This window comes from Hyla sarda, chromosome 9 (genome assembly GCF_029499605.1).
Source record: "Hyla sarda isolate aHylSar1 chromosome 9, aHylSar1.hap1, whole genome shotgun sequence".
NCBI lineage: Eukaryota > Metazoa > Chordata > Amphibia > Anura > Hylidae > Hyla > Hyla sarda.
In genome coordinates, this window is record NC_079197.1 from 92,321,247 (window position 1) to 92,339,018 (window position 17,772).

Sequence of the window (17,772 nt, forward strand, 5' to 3'; positions counted from 1 at the left end):
AGATTTTTAAATAGAAGTAATTTACCAATCTGTATAACTTTCCAGCACCAGTTGATTTAATAACTTTTTTTTTTTTAAGGGTTTTAACCCTTTAACCCCTTAAGGACCGGGGTTTTTTCCGTTTTTGCATTTTCGTTTTTTGCTCCTTGCCTTTAAAAAGTCTTAACTTTCAATTTTGCACCTAAAAATCCATATGATGGCTTATTTTTTGCGCCACCAATTCTACTTTGTAATGACATCAGTCATTTTGCCCAAAAATCTACGGTGAAACGGAAAAAAAAATCATTGTGCGACAAAATTGAAAAAAAAAAAACGCCGTTTTGTAACTTTTGGGGGATTCCGTTTCTACGTAGTACATTTTTCGGTAAAAATGACACCTTATCTTTATTCTGTAGGTCCATACGATGTAGGTCCATCCAAAAAATCATAACTACATGCAGGAAAATTAATACGTTTAAAGTTGTCATCTTCTGACCCTTATAACTTTTTTTTATTTTTCCGTGTATGGGGCAGTATGAGGGCTCATTTTTTGCGCCATGATCTGAAGTTTTTAACGGTACCATTTTTTCATTAATAGGACTTATTGATCGCTTTTTATTTATTTTTAAATGATATAAAAAGTGACCAAAAATGCACTATTTTGGACTTTGGAATTTTTTTGCGCATACGCCATTGACAGAGCGGTTTAATTAACAATATATTTTTATAATTCGGACATTTCCGCACGCGGTGATACCATATATGTTTGTTTTTTATATTTATTTACACTTTTTTTTTTTTTTATGGGAAAAGGGGGGGTGATTCAAACTTTTAATAGGGAAGGGGTTAAATGATCTTTATTCACTTTTTTTTTTTTTTTTTTTTTGCAGTGTTATAGCTCCCATAGGGACCTATAACACTGCACACACTGATCTTTTACATTGATCAGTGGTTTCTCATAAGAAACCACTGATCGATGATTCTGACGCTTGACTGCTCATGCCTGGATCTCAGGCACTGAGCAGTCATTGGGCGATCGGACAGCAAGGAGGCAGCTCAAACATGGAGCAGAAAAAGCTACTACCAAAGTAAAAAAGAAAAAATTGCTTACGTGAAAGAAATTTAGCAACAGGCTGAAACCAGTTGATAAATATGTCACACATAAGCAAAAAAAAAAGTAAAGAAAAAATTTGCTAAAATAAGGAATACATAAGCAAACATTGATAAATGTCCCCCATTGAAGTGAATGGAAAATCTATTGCTGAATAATTTCAAGCTGAAAAAGCTAGCAGAATTACTCGAGGAAATTCCTCTTGAATTCCTCAGTGTGAACATAATAGTTACATAAATATAATACTATCGAATAGATTTTTTATTTATTTATTTTTTTGAAATGAATGAAAATGCAGTCAGTGAGAAGTTAAAATGTTTATGACAAGTTCTCTCAACAGCTATTTTTCACTTAGTGGGGTACTCCAGTGTTTTAAAACATATGCCCTCTATGGGAGCGCCAGGAATACCGAAGTACTGTATTTCCAGTGCCCCATTAAAGAATGCATAAAGTACATAGCTATCCCCAGGCTCTATTTAGTGGTGGCATTTGATAAATTAACCTGTTCAGGACCTCGGGCGTACCGGTACATCCTGACACCCTGGGTCTCCAGGATGTACATGTTCGTCCATGGGAATTTCGATCCCTGCCGGGCGGGGACCGGACTGGGGTGACTGCTGATATCGATCAGCAGATGCCCCTCGCAAATGCCTAGGGGGGGTCATCCGACCCCCCCCCCCCCATGTCGACGATCAGCGCAAATCGCAAGGAAATTCACACTTGCAATTTGCGCCTATTTCGGGTCATACGGGTCTATGGTGACCCGGAATAGAAGGGGGATAACTGTTGTCCAACACACCTACGATCCCGCTGAAGGGATAGGAGTGAGGTGGCATGGGTGCCACCCCTCCTATCCCTGCTTTTGGTTGTCAAAAGCTACGACCAATAGCAGATCGGGGGCGGTGGGGTTAACTTTCGTTTTCCCTGTCTTGCCCACCCACAATAGGCGGGGCAGGATGGGGAAAACGACAGGGACCGGGGAGTTGCCTAGCAACATCTGGAGGGCTACAGTCTGAGACCACTATACAGTGGTCTCTACACTGTAGCCCTCCAGATGTTGCAAAACTAAAACTCCCAGACAGCTGTTAAGGCATGCTGGGATTTGCTGTTTTGCAACAGCTGGAGATCTACAGTGTAGAGACCCACATCTGGAGGTCCACAGTTTGGAGATCACTGTGCAGTGGTCTCTAACTGTAGCCCTCCAGATGTTGCAAAACTGCAAATCCCAGCATGCCCAAACAGCAAACAGCTGTCTCGGCATGCTGGGAGTTGTAGTTGCGTACCTCCATCTGTTGCGTAACTACATCTCCCAGCATCAGTACATGCTGGGAGTTGTAGTTTTGCAACAGCTATAGGCACACTGGTTGGAAAATACTGAATTAGGTAACAGAACCTAACTGAAGGTTTTCCAACCAGTGTGCCTCCAGCTGTTGCAAAAGTACAACTCCCAGCATGCACGATCTGTCAGTACTTGCTGGGAGTTGTAGTTTTGAAACAGCTGGATGTTTGTCCCCCCATGTACAAGGTACATTCACACAGGCAGGTTTACAGGAAGTTTCCTGCTTTAAGTGTGAGCCGCGGCAAATTTCTAGTGGGATGCTCAATGTAGACCTCTGCCAGTGCGAATGTACCCTAAAAACACTACACTACACTAACACATAATAATAGAGGGTAAAATACTACATATACACCACCTTACACTGTCCTCCCCAATAAAAAAAATGAAAAATGTATTGTATGGCAGTGTTTCCAAAACGGAGCCTCCAGCTGTTGCAAAACTACTCCCAGCATTTCCGGACAGCCACTGACTGTCCAGGCATGCTTGGAGTTTAGCAACAGCTGGAGGCACCCTGTTAGGGGTATTCTACGCCAGTGATTCTCACTGTCCACCCCTATGCAATCCCTAATTTTGGCCTCAAATGTGCATGGAGCTTTCTTTCTTCGGAGCCCTGTCGTGTTTCAAGGAAACAGTTTAGGGCCACATATGGGGTATTTCTGTACTAGGGAGACATTGCACTACAAGTTTTGGGGGGGCTTTTTCTCCTGTTAGTGTAAAAAAGAAAAAAATGTACACTAATATGCTGGTGTTGTCCTTTACTTTTTATTTTCACAAGTGTTAAAAGGGAAAAAAGACCCCCAAAATTTGTAACGCAATTTCTCCTGAGTACAGAAATACCCCATATGTGAACGTAAAATGCTCTGCGGACGCACAAGGAGGAGAGCGCACTATGTACATTTGAGGCCTAAATTGGTGATTTGCACAGGGGTGGCTGATTTTACAGTGGTTCTGACATCAACACAAAAAAAATACCCACTTGTGACCCCAGTTTGGAAACTACACCCCTCATGGAACATAACAAGGGGTATAGTGAGCCTTAACACCCCACAGGTGTTTAATGAAAATTCTTCAAAGTTGGATGGGAAAATTGCTGTCGTTACCCTAAATTTTTCATTTTCACAAGGGAAAATAGGAAAAAAGACCCCCAAAATTTGTAACCCCATTTCTTCTGACTAAGAACATACCCCATATGTGGATGTAAAGTGCTCTGCTGGCGCACTACAGTGCTCAGAAGAGAAGAAGGGATTTTGAATGTAAATTTGTCCGGAATTGAAGGCCACGTGTGTTTACAAAGCCCCCATAGTGCCAGAACAATGGACCCCCCCCCCATGTGACCCCATTGGAAACTACACCCCTCATGTAATGTAATAAGGGGTGCAGTGAGCATTTACGCCCCACAGGTGTCTAACGGATCTTTGGAACAGTGGTCCGTGAAAATGAAAAATGTAATTTTTTATTTGCACAGCCCACTGTTCCAATATCTGTCAAACGCCAGTGGGGTGTAAATACTCACTGTAGCCCTTATTAAATTCTGTGAGAGGTGTAGTTTCCAAAATGGGCTCACTTGTGGGGGGTCCACTGTTCTGGCACCACGGGGGGGCTTTGTAAACGCACATGGCCCCCGACTTCTATTCCAACAAAATTCTGTCTCCAAAAGCTCAATGGCGCTCCTCCTCTTCTGAGCAGTGTAGTGCGCCAGCAGAGCACTTGACGTCCACACATTGGGTATGTCCATACTCAGAAGAAATGGGGTTACAAATTTTGGGGGTAATTTTCTCCTATTACCCCTTGTAAAAATGTAAAATTTGGGGGAAAACCAGCATTTTATTTTCATTTACACATCCGACATTTAACAAAAAGTCGTTAAACGCCTGTGGGGTGTTAAGGCTCACTGTACCCCTTGTTGCGTTCCTTGAGGGGTGTAGTTTCCAAAATAGTATGCCATGTATTTTTTTTTTTTTTTTTTGCTGTTCTGCATAGGGGCTTCCTAAATGCGACATGCCCTCGAAAAACCATTTCAGCAAATTTTGCTTTTCAAAAGCCAAATGTGACTTCTTCTGAGCATTGTAGTGCGCCAGCAGAGCACTTGACGTCCACACATGGGGTATTTCCATGCTCAGAAGAGATGGGGTTACAAATTTTGGTGGACATTTTGTCCTATTATCCCTTGTAAAAATTTTAAATTTGAGGGAAAACTAGCATTTTAGTGGGAAAAAAAAAATCATTTACACATCCAAATTTAACGAAAAGTCGTCAAACACCTGTGGGGTGTTAAGGCTCACTGTACCCCTTGTTACATGCCTTGAGGGGTGTAGTTTACAAAATAGTATGCCATGTGTTTTTTTTTTCTTTCTTGCTGTTCAGGCACCATAGGGGCTTCCTAAATGTGACATGCCCCTCAAAAACCATTTCAGAAAAACTCGCTCTCCAAAATCCCACGGTCGCTCCTTCCCTTCTGAGCCCTCTAGTGCACCCATAGAGCACTTGACATACACATGTGAGGTATTTCCTTACTCGAGAGAAATTAGGTTACACATTTTAGGAAGATTACTCTACTTTTACCCCTTGTAAAAATTCAAAAACTGGGTCTACAAGAACATGCCAGTATAGAAAAAATAAGATTTTGAATTTTCTCCTTCACTTTGCTGCTGTTCCTGTGAAACCCCTAAAGGGTTAACAAACCTTTTTGAATGAATGTCATTTTGAATACTTTGAGGGGTGCAGTTTTTATAATGGGGTCATTTATGGGGTATTTCTAATATGAAGACCCTTCAAATCCACTTCAAAACTGAACTGGTCCCTGAAAAATTTCGATTTTATAAATTTTGTGAAAAATTTGAAAATTGCTGCTGAACTTCAAAGTCCTCTGATGTCTTCCAAAAGTAAAAACATGTCACCTTTATGATGCAAATATGGTAGACATATTGTATATGTGAATCAATATATAATTTATTTGGAATATTCATTTTCCTTATGAGCAGAGAGCTTCAAAGTCAAAAAGCAGAGAACTTTTTGGTCAAATTTGGAAATTTTTCACCAAGAAATTATGCAAGTATCGACAAAATTTTACCACTAACATAAAGCAGAATATGTCACGAAAAAACAGTCTCCGAATCAGAATGAAAGGTAAAAACATCCCAGAGTTATTAATGCTTAAAGTGACAGTGGTCAGATGTGCAAAAAATGGCCGGGTCCTACAGTGAAAATTGACTGGGTCCTTAAATGGGTATTCCAGGAAAATACTTTTTTTTATTTTTTTATTTTTTTATATATATATATCAACTGGCTCCAGAAAGTGAAACAGATTTGTAAATTACTTCTATTAAAAAATCTCAATACTTCTGAGCTTCTGAAGTTAAGGTTTTTCTTTTCTGTCTAAGTGCTCTCGGATGACACCTGTCTCGGGAAACGCCCAGTTTAGAAGAGGTTTGCTATGGGGATTTTCTTCTAAACTGGGCGTTTCCCGAGAAACGTGTCATCAGAGAGGACTTAGAAAAGAACAACCTTAACTTCAGAAGCTCATAAGTACTGAAAGGATTAAGATTTTTTTAATAGAAGTAACTTACAAATCTGTTTAACTTTCTGGAGCCAGCTGATGTATAAAAAAAGTTTTATACATCAGACGCCGCCGCACACTATTAACCCTTTAGCCGCACGCTCAAAGCTGAGCCACGCGGCTAAAAGTGAAAGTAAAAACTGCCGGTTAGCTCAGTGGGCTGTTCGGGATAGCCGCGGCATCCCGAACAGCTTGCAGGACAGCCGGAGGGCCCCTACCTGCCTCCTCGCTGTCCGATCGTCGAATGACTGCTCAGTGCCTGAGATCCAGGCATGAGCAGTCAAGCAGCAGAATCATCTTTATTCACTTTTTCCCCCCTTTTTTTTTTTTTTTGCAGTGTTATAGCTCCCATAGGGACCTATAACACTGCACACACAGATCTTTCACATTGATCACTGGTTTCTCATAAACCAGTGATCAATGTGAAAGATCAGTGTGTGCAGTGTTATAGGTCCCTATGGGAGCTATAACACTGGAAAAAAAAAGTGAATTAAAATCATTTAGCCCCTTCCCTATTAAAAGTTTGAATCACCCCCCCCTTTTCCCATAAAAAAAAACCCAGTGTAAATAAACATATATGGTATCGCTGCGTGCGGAAATGTCCGAATTATAAAAATATATAATTAATTAAACCGCTCGGTCAATGGCGTACGCGCAAAAAAAATTCCAAAGTCCAAAATAGTGCATCAATGCATCAAGTCCTATCAATGCAAAAATGGTACCGTTAAAAACTTCAGATCACGGCGCAAAAAATGAGCACTCATACCGCCCCATGCGCGGAAAAATAAAAAATAGGGGTCAGAAGATGACAATTTTAAATGTATTAATTTTCCTGCATGCAGTTATGATTTTTTCCAGAAGTCCGACAAAATCAAACCTATATAAGTAGGGTATCATTTTAATCGTATGGACCTACAGAATAAAGATAAGGTGTCATTTTTACCGAAAAATGTACTACGTAGAAACGGAAGCCCCCAAAAGTTACAAAACGGCGTGTTTTTTTCAATTTTGTCGCACAATGATTTTTTTTTCCGTTTCACCGTAGATTTTTTGGGTAAAATGACTGATGTCATTACAAAGTAGAATTGGTGACGCAAAAAATAAGCAATCATATGGATTTTTAGGTGCAAAATTTAGAGTTATGATTTTTTTAAAGGCAAGGAGCAAAAAACGAAAATGCAAAAACGGGAAAACCCCCGGTCTTTAAGGGGTTAAGGATTTGCGACATTTCATGCAACGTTTGCATTTCATAAATCTGTTACTACTGCAAATAAGAAATGCAAAATCTGTGTGTTTGAACTCTTTTGCCTTAGACGTTGGTAGCATACAAACTAGCCTAGGTGCACAGGAGACAAAAAGTTCTGAATGCAATGATAAATCTCTCACTTTATGCTTTAACAATTTACCATATACTTTCCTCTCCATTATTATTATTTTTGTGTGTGTACTTTAGGTGTAAATATGTGATTTTGCCTGTGTGAGCTTGATAGACAGGGTTGCAAGACAATTAATTTGTTTCTGTGGGAATACATCTGCATGCAACTTTAATGAGGTTGTTGTAAGATTGATTGATGGAAGAATCAGTCGGAGTTTGGCTGGCTGGGACACACTTGTCATAATATTAACAATTTGATGTTTGTTGGAGCAGGAATTTTGTTTTGTCATATGGTTTAGGCTGTATTCACTGTTGTGTATTCACTTGTTGGATGGCCATGTTATTGTCTTTATCTCCTAATCCTGCTTTATAACAAATTTCTGAGGCCTCCACAGAACAGGTGTCTTTCTGCTGAGGTTAAAAGGGTATTCCGGGCAAAAGCATCTTATCCCCTATCCAAAGGATCACCCCCCCCCCCCCCCTCCCATACACATGAATGGAGGTGGGGGGTTGTGGGAGGGGGTGACGTCACGTCCCTAGTCCCGGAAACCCGGAGGTTTCTGAAACTGGAGATGCAGCTCCCTGCAGGGAGATCGCGGGGGGTCCCAGCGGCGGGTCCCTCACGATCAGTAATCTTATCCGCTATCCTTAAATTGCAGACAGGTAGACCCATTTTACTTCTAATGTAGGAGATTTTTTTGTTTTTTTGTTTAATGGAAGGGTGGTGCAGTTGGCCATAGCAAGCAGTCAGATTGCTTCTTTAATTCTTTTACATGCCCCTCTAAAAATGAAAGAAGCATTGCTATGGCCAACTGCACCACTCTAACTCTGCACAGGTTTTGATATATCTCCCCCATTTGACTTGCAAATGTGACTTGTGAAGGCAACTTATTACACCAGATCTTAGAGGTTAGGCGTTTCTTATAATTATTTTTTTATTATTACAAAAATGTTTTACTTACCACTGTCCCTCGCTCTGCCTCCAATGCACAGCATCTGATGTCTTCGGTGGGCTGCAGGCAGACCCCTATTGGAAAGGGCTGATCTGGTGAACAGGATCTATCAAGCCTTGGTTTAGAGGAATGAAAACATATGTAAAAATACATACTTTGTTTTACCTAAACAGCCATGGCAGCGAGTCCAATAGTTCAGTGTCAACTAAATCCACAATTATTGCAGAATTAACTAGTAATGACCCAGAGAACTATGTCACTTATCTCCAGATGGTTTTTCATTGTTTCAGATGTGCTAGGTTTTGCGAACTGGCTATTGTGGTTTCACTTTCCTTTTATTCTAAAAATACACAAACTTAAAATGAACACAAGACCAGTTTTGGTTCATGCTTTAATTATCTAAGAATCTAAGAATCTAGGAAGCAGCTTAAAAAAAATAAAGTTAGGAGGCAGCACTAAAGAGGGCAAATTCGATTAATCTTATAATATACTACGACCTTTCTGCACCATGACCTAAAACATCTACATATACATCTTCATATAGATCCACATATTTACGAGGTAAGCTCTGCATCATGATGAAGAATGGATAGATGCACAGATCATGCTGCAGATCTTATACCATTTAATGTTTGTACAGCTCCCCTTGATCTAAAAGGGAACCATATATTTATATATACAGCAAGCACCCTCTGCTGGTGGCTGCATGCAACCAGTAGTGAAGCATATCACACGGTAAATTGTTTTATTTTGAACACTCAAGCCTTTGAGTAATGTATGTCACTCTATGTTTATACCAGCCAAGTTCAAGCCAAGTTTTAGTTCTATCTTTTTATCAGCTAAAAAGCTGGCTTTATTATTTTATTTTTCATTGCCTCTTTATTTTGCACAATTTTTTTTTAAATGGTCAGTTTCTCAAATAACGGCAATTAAATATAATGACTCTGACTTATCAAAATATGTGAGAGAAAAACGGAATATGTTTCCCACTGTAACCAACCACAGCTCAATTTTCACTTTCCAGAGCTTCTTGAGATGGTAAAGCTAAGCTGTGATTGGTTGCAGTGTGCAAAATCCATTTTTTTTCTCCAGTTTTTCTCAAACACTTTGATAAATCGGGGCCAATAACTGCAAAAAGATAACTTTCTTAAAGTAATATTCTGTACTGTAATTTGATGTGTGTTTGGCGTGGGGGGGGGGGGGGGGAGGGAGCTAGAGAGAGGTTGGTATAAAATATAGGGGGAAAAAACAAAATGTGAACATTTTGGCTATGTTCCCTATTTTATATGGCTCAAGAATACAACCCCAAAAATTGATGTTGTACAGATCAGATAACACAGTTGTTTTATCATTGTGGGCTTAAAATTTTTGGTTTTGGTTTTTTTAATAGTATTAGAAAAAACAAAGCGTATTTCTTCCAAAACTCGCACCGCACTTTTGGGAGACTTTTTATGCCTCACTGTGGTGTTTAGTGCTGCTGGAGAAACATATGTTGTGCTGTTATATGGTATTAGGTGCTTCTAAAGGAGTATTATGTGCTGGGGGTAATGTAGTCACTTCACAGTAGGGTTTGGCATGGCATTGTTGTATGTGTTAACTTGAGATGCCAGCAATTTGGATGGTAAGGCAAAAATCCAAAATGTTTGAGAAGCCCCCGTTAAGAGCAACTCTTGTCACTGACTGATACCGACTAGCCAGCTGTTGTTTCTATGAGATTTTTTTCTTTAATTGTGTTAGGTTTCTAACATATTATTGGACTTATATTCTATTATGTTTTCTATGGTTAGATCAGGCTGTGAAAAGAATGCTGGTGGATTAATAACTGGATCAACCTCTGAATAACCTGCCTTCAGCTTAGGTTTTCTTGCGCTACAGCTCCACCTTGTGATATTTACTTAGGTTGAAATCTTAATGCAAATTTTTTTCTCTGCTCTGTTAATAGAAGCTTTAGATCAGTGTTTCCCAAGCGCGGTCCTCAAGCACCCCCAACAGGTCATGTTTTCTGGATTTCCTTATTCTTTCACAGATGATATAACTGTGGTGATGCCTGATTCACTGACCATAATTATATCTCCTGTGAAAGACTAAGGAAATCCAGAAAACATGACCTGTTGGGGGTGCTTGAGGGTTGCGTATGGGAAACAATTCTTTAGATCCTTAATTAATTAATGAAAAAATATATTTTCACAAACCACACTATTTAACCTTACCTTTCAAGCATGTAAGTGTTATTTTTTTTTCTCTTTTATTCACTTAGATTGTATTGTGTGGTGTTGCAGATTTTTATTGCCAGTACCTGCTTGTGATTTTATTTTTATTAATTTTTTTAAACCCCTTAAAGGGGAACTCCGGTGGGGAAAAAAATGGTTTTTAAATCAACTGGCTCCAGAAAATTGCAGATTTGTAAATTACTTCTATTTAAAAATCCTAACTCTATCTGTAGTATACGGCAGCTGATAAGTACTGGAAGACTAGAAAGAACTGCGCAAATTTCTCTGTAGTATGACAAAAGTGCTCTCTGCTGACACCTCTGTCCGTGTCAGGAACTGTCCAGAGCAGGAGAGGTTTGCTATGGGGATATGCTTCTAAAGCCCCTTTCACTCTCACGGTATGCTATGGCAAATTCTGCCACAAATAACGGGTCCTGATGGACCCCATTGTATTCAATAGCCACCGTTATATTCAGAGAGAAAATTTGGAGAAAAAGACGGTACAAGCACTATTTTATTTATTTATTTTTATTTTTTTGTTATCCGGCCGTAGCCTAATCTGAACAGTTCCTGAAACGGACAGAGGTGTCAGCAGAGAGCACTGTTGTCAGACTGGAAAGAAGTTCCCAAATTTCTCTGTAGTATACAGCAGCTGATAAGTACTGGAAGGCTTCAGATTTTTTAATAAAAGTAATTTACAAATCTGTTCAACTTTCTGGCATCGGTTGATTTGAAAATATTTGTTTTCCACTTGTTTCCCCTTTAACCACTTAAGGAACAAGCGTTTTCAGTTTTTTCCTCCTTAGATTTTAAAAACCATAACCATTTAAATTTTGTACCTAAAAATCCATATGATGGCTTTTTTTTTTTATAAATTTTTTTTTTGTGCGACACAAATTCTTCTTTGTAATCACAATAGTCATTTTACCCAAAAATGTACGTCAAAACGGGGAAAAAAAATCGCGCGACAAAATGTAAGAAAAAATGCCATTTTGTAAATTTTGGGGGCTTCCGTTTCTATGCAGTAAATCTTTTGGTAAAAATGACACCTTATCTTAATTCTGTAGGTCCATGCAATGAAAATGATACCCTACAGGTTGATTTTGTCGTACTTCTGGAAAAAAAATCATAACTACATGCACGAAAATTTATATGTTTAAAATTGTCATTTTCTGACCCCCCTTAAACTTTTTTTTTCCCACGAACTGGGCAGATTTTTTGCGTCGTGATCTGGAGTTTTTATCTGTACCATTTTTGTTTTGATCAGAGTTTTTGATCGCTTTTTATAAAAAAAAAAAATTTATGGTATAAAAAGTGACCAAAAATACGCTTATTTTTTGCGCGTACGCCATTGATCTTTTTTGTTTGGGACATTGACGCGTGCGGCGATACCACATATGTATGTTTTTATTTACACACTTTTTTTTTTTTTTTATGGGAACAGGGGGGTGATTAAAACTGTTATTAGGGAAGGGGTTAAATCACTTAAAGGGGTGCTCCGGTGGAAAACTGTTTTCTATTTTTTTTTTTTTTTTTTTTTTTTTAAATCAAGTGGTGACAGAAAGTTAAACAGACTTGTAAATTACTTGTATTTAAAAATGTTAATCCTTCCAGTACTTATCAGCTGCTGTATATTACACAGGAAGTTGTATTTCTTTCTGGAATTCTTTGTCTGACCACAGTGCTTTTTTTGACATCAGGAACTGTCCAGAGCAGGAGATGTTTGCTATGGGGATTTGCTCCTGCTCTGGACAGTTCCTGACATGGACAGAGGTGTCAGCAGAGAGCACTGTGGTCAGACAGAAAAGAAATTCAAAAAGGAAATAACTTCCTCAGTAGCATTCAGCAGCTAAGTACTGGAAGGATAAAGATTTTTAACCCCTTAACGTCCTGGTTCGGTGGTACTCAAAGCACCAGGACATACACTTCCATCCTGTACGTGACCATCGGAGTGATGCTCGGGTCATGCGCAGCAGTTCCTGGCTGCTGATAGCAGCCATGGACCCACCGATAATGGCCGACATCCGCGATCACGCAGATGTCTGCCATTAACCTCTCAGATGCCGAAATCAATACAGATAATGGCATATGCAGGAGTGCAGTCAGAAATTGCATGATTGGATCGCCCGCAGCACTGCCACGGCGATCCAATCATCTGTAATGGCGGACAAAGGTCCCCTCACCTGCCTCCGTCCATCTCTCTGCATCTTCTGCTCTTGTTTGAGATTGAGCAGAAGATCACCGATAACACTGATCAGTACTATGCCCTATGCATAGCACTAAACAGTATTATTAATCAAATGATTGCTATAGATAGTCCCCCTATGGGGACTATTAAAGTGTTTAAAATAAAAGTAAAAAAAAAGTTAAAAATCCCCTCCCCCAATAAAAATGTAAATTGTCCCTTTCCCCCCATTTTACCCCCAAAAAGTGTAAAAATAAATACATTTTAATAAACATGTTTTGGTATCGCCACGTGAGTAAATATCCGAACTAATAAAATATAATGTTAATTATCCCATACGGTGAATGGTGTGAACTTTATAAAAAGAAAACAAATCCAAAATTGCTGCTTTTTATTTTTATTTTTTTTATACCCAAAAAAAGTGGAAAAAAATGTGTTAAAAGTTTTACATATGCAAATGTGGTCATAAAAAAACTACAGATCACGGCGCAAAAAATTTGCCCACATACTGCCGCTTATATGGACAAATGAAAAAGTTATAGGTCAGCCAAATAAAGGGATTTTAAACACACTAATTTGGTAAAAAAAAGCTTGGGAATTTTTTTTTTTTTAAGCAGTACAATAGAATAGAAAATCATGTAGTCATGGGTATCCTTTTAATAATAGTGATCCACAGAATAAAGAAAACATGTCTATTTTATCGTACAGCATGAATACGAATCCATCAAAAATTTTCAAAATTGCAGTTCTGTTATCAATTTCCCCACACAAATAGTATTTTTTTTTTTGGCTGTGCCATACTTTTTATGTTAAAATTAGTGATGTAATTACAAAGGACAAATGGTCATACAAGCCCTCATACTAGTCTTTGGATGGAAATATAAGAGTTATGATTTTTAATAGACAAGGAGGAAAAAACAAAAGTGTAAATATAAAATTGTCTGAGTCCTTAAGGGGTTAAATAGAAGTAATTTACAAATCTGTTTAACTTTCTGGCACCAGTTGATTTTTATTTTTTCCACCGGAGTACCGCTAGCATTACCGGTGTTAACCATGGGTCCCAGTGGCAGATAGCTGCCTGGACCACACCACTATTGCCCGTGCTCAGCTCCTGAGTTCGCGTGCTAGAAGAGGAGTGAGTCAACGGAGTACAGATATACTCTTTGTCCTCAAGAGGTTAACGGAGTAATGTGGTGGGCTGCAAATTGTGCTGCCATTGTGCCTGGGCTGCAAATAGTGTAAAAAAAAAAAAAAAAAAAAAAAAAAAAACACATTAAAGGGGTACTCTGCTGCACACATCTTATCCTCTATCCAAAGTATTGCTGATAAGATGTTCTATCTCCATGCCAGCACCCATGTGACTGCTCCGTGCCCAATGACTGGTGCTGCAGGACGCCACGCCCCCTTTGTTCAAGTTTAAGGGAGGAGGTCATGACTGCTCTGTCCCAGCAGCTGAACCTCTGCAATCTAACACCCTATCCCCTATCCTTTTGGATAGGGGATAAGATGTGTGCACCGGAGTACCCCTTTAACTCACCTTCCGCCTTTCTCCCCGTTCAGTCTTCCTGGATTCCTTTGCGATACAAGAAACTCCCATGCAACCTACTGTTCCGTTCAAAAGGGAACAAGAAGAATGAAGAAGTTAGGCTTTCACTTAAAATATCCAATGAAAAAAATACTTCCTGGCAAATAACCCAATAATCTAAATTTTCTACCACTTTCCAAAAATTCATAAGTCCCCTGATAATCCTACTGGCAGACCTATCTTTCCTTGATCCAGTGTGGATGTAATTTTTCTGTACACTATTATAGAGCACAAGAAAGGTTGCAAATAGAGATGAGCGAACTTACAGTAAATTCTATTCGTCACAAACTTCTCGGCTCGGCAGTTGATGACTTTTCCTGCATAAATTAGTTCAGCTTTCAGGTGCTCCGGCTGTGCTGGAAAAGGTGGATACAGTCCTAGGAGACTCTTTCCTAGGACTGTATCCACCTTTTCCAGACCACCGGAGCACCTGAAAGCTGAACTAATTTATGCAGGCTAAGTCATCAACTGCCGAGCCGAGAAGTTTGTGACGAATCGAATTTACTGTAAGTTCGCTCATCTCTAGTTGCAAAGCAAAGAACCCACCTTTTTTTTTTTCAGATCAAATTGAATTTATTAGTAATTGTATCAAATTCATTTTAACTTATTTTATGTGTGCAAAGGTCTTTATATTCAAATGATGGGGACCAGATTGGTGCCATGTTATTTCAACTTGAATGTAGGACATTGGAAAGATTCTGCGAAACTAAAAAAAAGCCCCGTCCGTCGGTCCCCCTATATGTGTACCAGGTATTGAAATATCTCCAGCCGTACGGAAGTTATGCAGTAACATATATTTCCTGTAGACTTGTATGGGACTTAAAAAAAAACCAACCCCTTTTTCACCCCCTTAAGGGTGGAATTTTGAAAAATCCTTTTCTTATTCCTTGTCTACGTCTTAAAAACACCTGTGCAAAAATTCAGCTTTCTAGGTCCCAGGGTTTAGGCTGGGTGTTGATGAGTCAGTGAGTCAGGTCTTCTCCTTTTATATATAAGATAAAATGTTATTAAAAAAAAATAAATAAAAAAAAATGCAGCAATTTTGGAATTTTTTTTACGTTCACACCATTCACCGTACGGGATAATTAACATTATATTTTAATAGTTCGGATAGTTACGCACACGGTGATACCAGATATGTTTATTAAAAAACATTTTTTACACTTTTTGGGGATAAGATGGGGGGAAAAACAGACAATTTACATTTTTATTGTGGGAGAGGATTTTTCAAATTTTTTACTTTTTATTTTTTTTATTTTTACACTTTAATAGTCCCCATAGGGGACTATTTATAGCAATAATTCGATTGCTAATACTGGTCAGTTCTATGCATAGGACATAGCACTGATCAGCATTATCGGTGATCTTCTGCTCTGGTCTGCTCAATCTCAGACCAGAGCAGAAGACCCGTGGAAGGCAGTGGAGGCAGGTGAGGGGACCTCCGTCTGTCGCATTGGATGAACAAATCGCCGTGGCAGCGCTGCTGTCAATCCGATCATCCATTTTAGTGACTGCAACGCTGCATATGCCTTGATCTGTATTGATCACGGCGTCTGAGAGATTAATGGCGGACATCCGGATATCTGCCATTAGCGGCGGGTCCCTGGCTGCTATCAGCAGCCAAGACCTGCCGCACATGACCGGAGCATCGCTCCGATGCTCGTGGTTATGTATAAGACATAAATGTACGTCCTGGTGCGTTAAGTACCACCACACTAGAACGTACATTTACATCCTGCGTCATTAAGGGGTTAAAATGGCTTTATTCTGACCACTTAAACTTTTCCATTTTTCCATATATGGGGTTGTATGAGGTCTAATTTTTTGCACTGTTATCTGTTTTTATTGGTACCACATTTGTGTATGTGACATAAAAAAAGCAACAATTTTGGACTTGTATTAATTATTTTTATTTTATTTTTTTTACACATTTATGCTGTTCACTGTACAGGATCATTAACATTTTATTTTAATAGTTTGGTCATTTATGCACACTGAATATGCTCCTGTGCTCTCTTCATTTACAGGACGTAAATGTTCATCCTGGTGTGTTAAGTACCAGCGCATCAGGACGTACCTTTGTCAATTGTCTGTAAGGGGTTAAAATTGTGATGTGCCAGCATTAATGATCTGTCAGGTTGCGTAAAACAATAGTACAATTATACGTAAGAAACTCTGTAAGGCCCCTTTCACACTACAGGTATCATCCTGTATTTACTCCCGTCAAATAGTCCTGAAAACGGCAGTCAAGCAATCACATTCACTTCAATGGGATTTTTTGACCATCCATTTGCATCAGGTATGTCTGATTTTACTCATCTCCGTTATTTTAGCTTGCACAAAAGACGCTGCATGCACTAACTTATGTTCTGGCAAAAATAAAGATGAAATAATGTCCACAAAAATTTTACATTGAAGTCTATGGGAATGGATGTTCACAAAAAACATCTGTTGTCTGTTTTCTTATGATCTGTTTTTTGTACTGAGCATGCTCAGTACAGCATTACAACTAGTAAGTCACATGGAAATAAAATTCTGGACATTAAATAACGGACTAGAACAGGTCATAATGGATGGCACGTGTTCCTTATTTTGACAGAATGCCCATTTAAAATTGGTCATCAGTTAACATCCGTTGTATTCCGTAATTTTATCAATTTTTTCATGACTCCTTATTGTTGAATAACGGATGTCAGAATGCAGGAACATAACTGTAATGTGAAAGGGGCCTAATGTATGTTAAAAAAAAAATATTTCCTCTCTTCCTGCTCCTTTTTCACTCTGACTCATTCAATATGAACACACTGAAGAATTGGTTACATGCTGCCTGTAGATATCTATATGGAGAATGGGGGAGTAGCTAAGGAGAGACTGCAGGAGCTTAGTTTTAGCTAATTTTTATCTTTCAAGTTTCCAGTTTCAAAAATCCTAATCACTGTTAATATATTTTATTCCTCATAGGTAGCGGCATTTGCTGTTCACGGCTGTGTGAGTCGGTGTATGAGCCAAAAATTTCAGGAGCATTTGTTTTTCAGAAGATGATAAAGAAATGATAGCAGCTCCAGAAATCCAAGCTGACTTTAATCTCCTCCAGTAAGTAACCACCAAACCATGTGTTGGTTTTTTTTTTGTTTTTGTTTTTTTGTTTTTTTTCAGCACATCTGTGGAAGAGGCTCCTAAGCCTTGAAATGCGTAATGTTTGTTTGGCTAATAAAGTACCTATAATGAATCGCTGTACTCCTCACTGGTGGATCACGCTACATGACCCGTTTTTCTTTTAAATTTTTTTTTTTTTTTTTTTTTTTACTGCATTCTTATCAATTTTTTTTTGTTCTATAATGATAGCAAGGTAATAATTGAAGTGGTAGCCAGTTACTAATATGCAATACAACCAATATGAACAATGTCCATATAAACCATTAACCCTAAATACCAGGCCAATTTTAATTTCTGCATTTTAATTTTTTCCTCCTCCTTTT

General features: G+C 38.8%; 1 protein-coding gene across 2 annotated transcripts in view; it reads left to right on the top strand.

The window, feature by feature from the left end:
• The window catches only part of STAG2 (STAG2 cohesin complex component), a 181,899-nt gene that overhangs the window by 32,894 nt on the left and 131,233 nt on the right, over positions 1 to 17,772 (top strand). For both annotated transcript variants that reach the window (XM_056541470.1, XM_056541469.1), the window contains exon 2: positions 17,255 to 17,386. In XM_056541470.1, coding sequence (XP_056397445.1) covers positions 17,343 to 17,386 — 44 coding nt within the window. In that variant the 5' untranslated portion in view covers positions 17,255 to 17,342. The remainder of the gene's footprint in view (positions 1 to 17,254; positions 17,387 to 17,772) is intronic.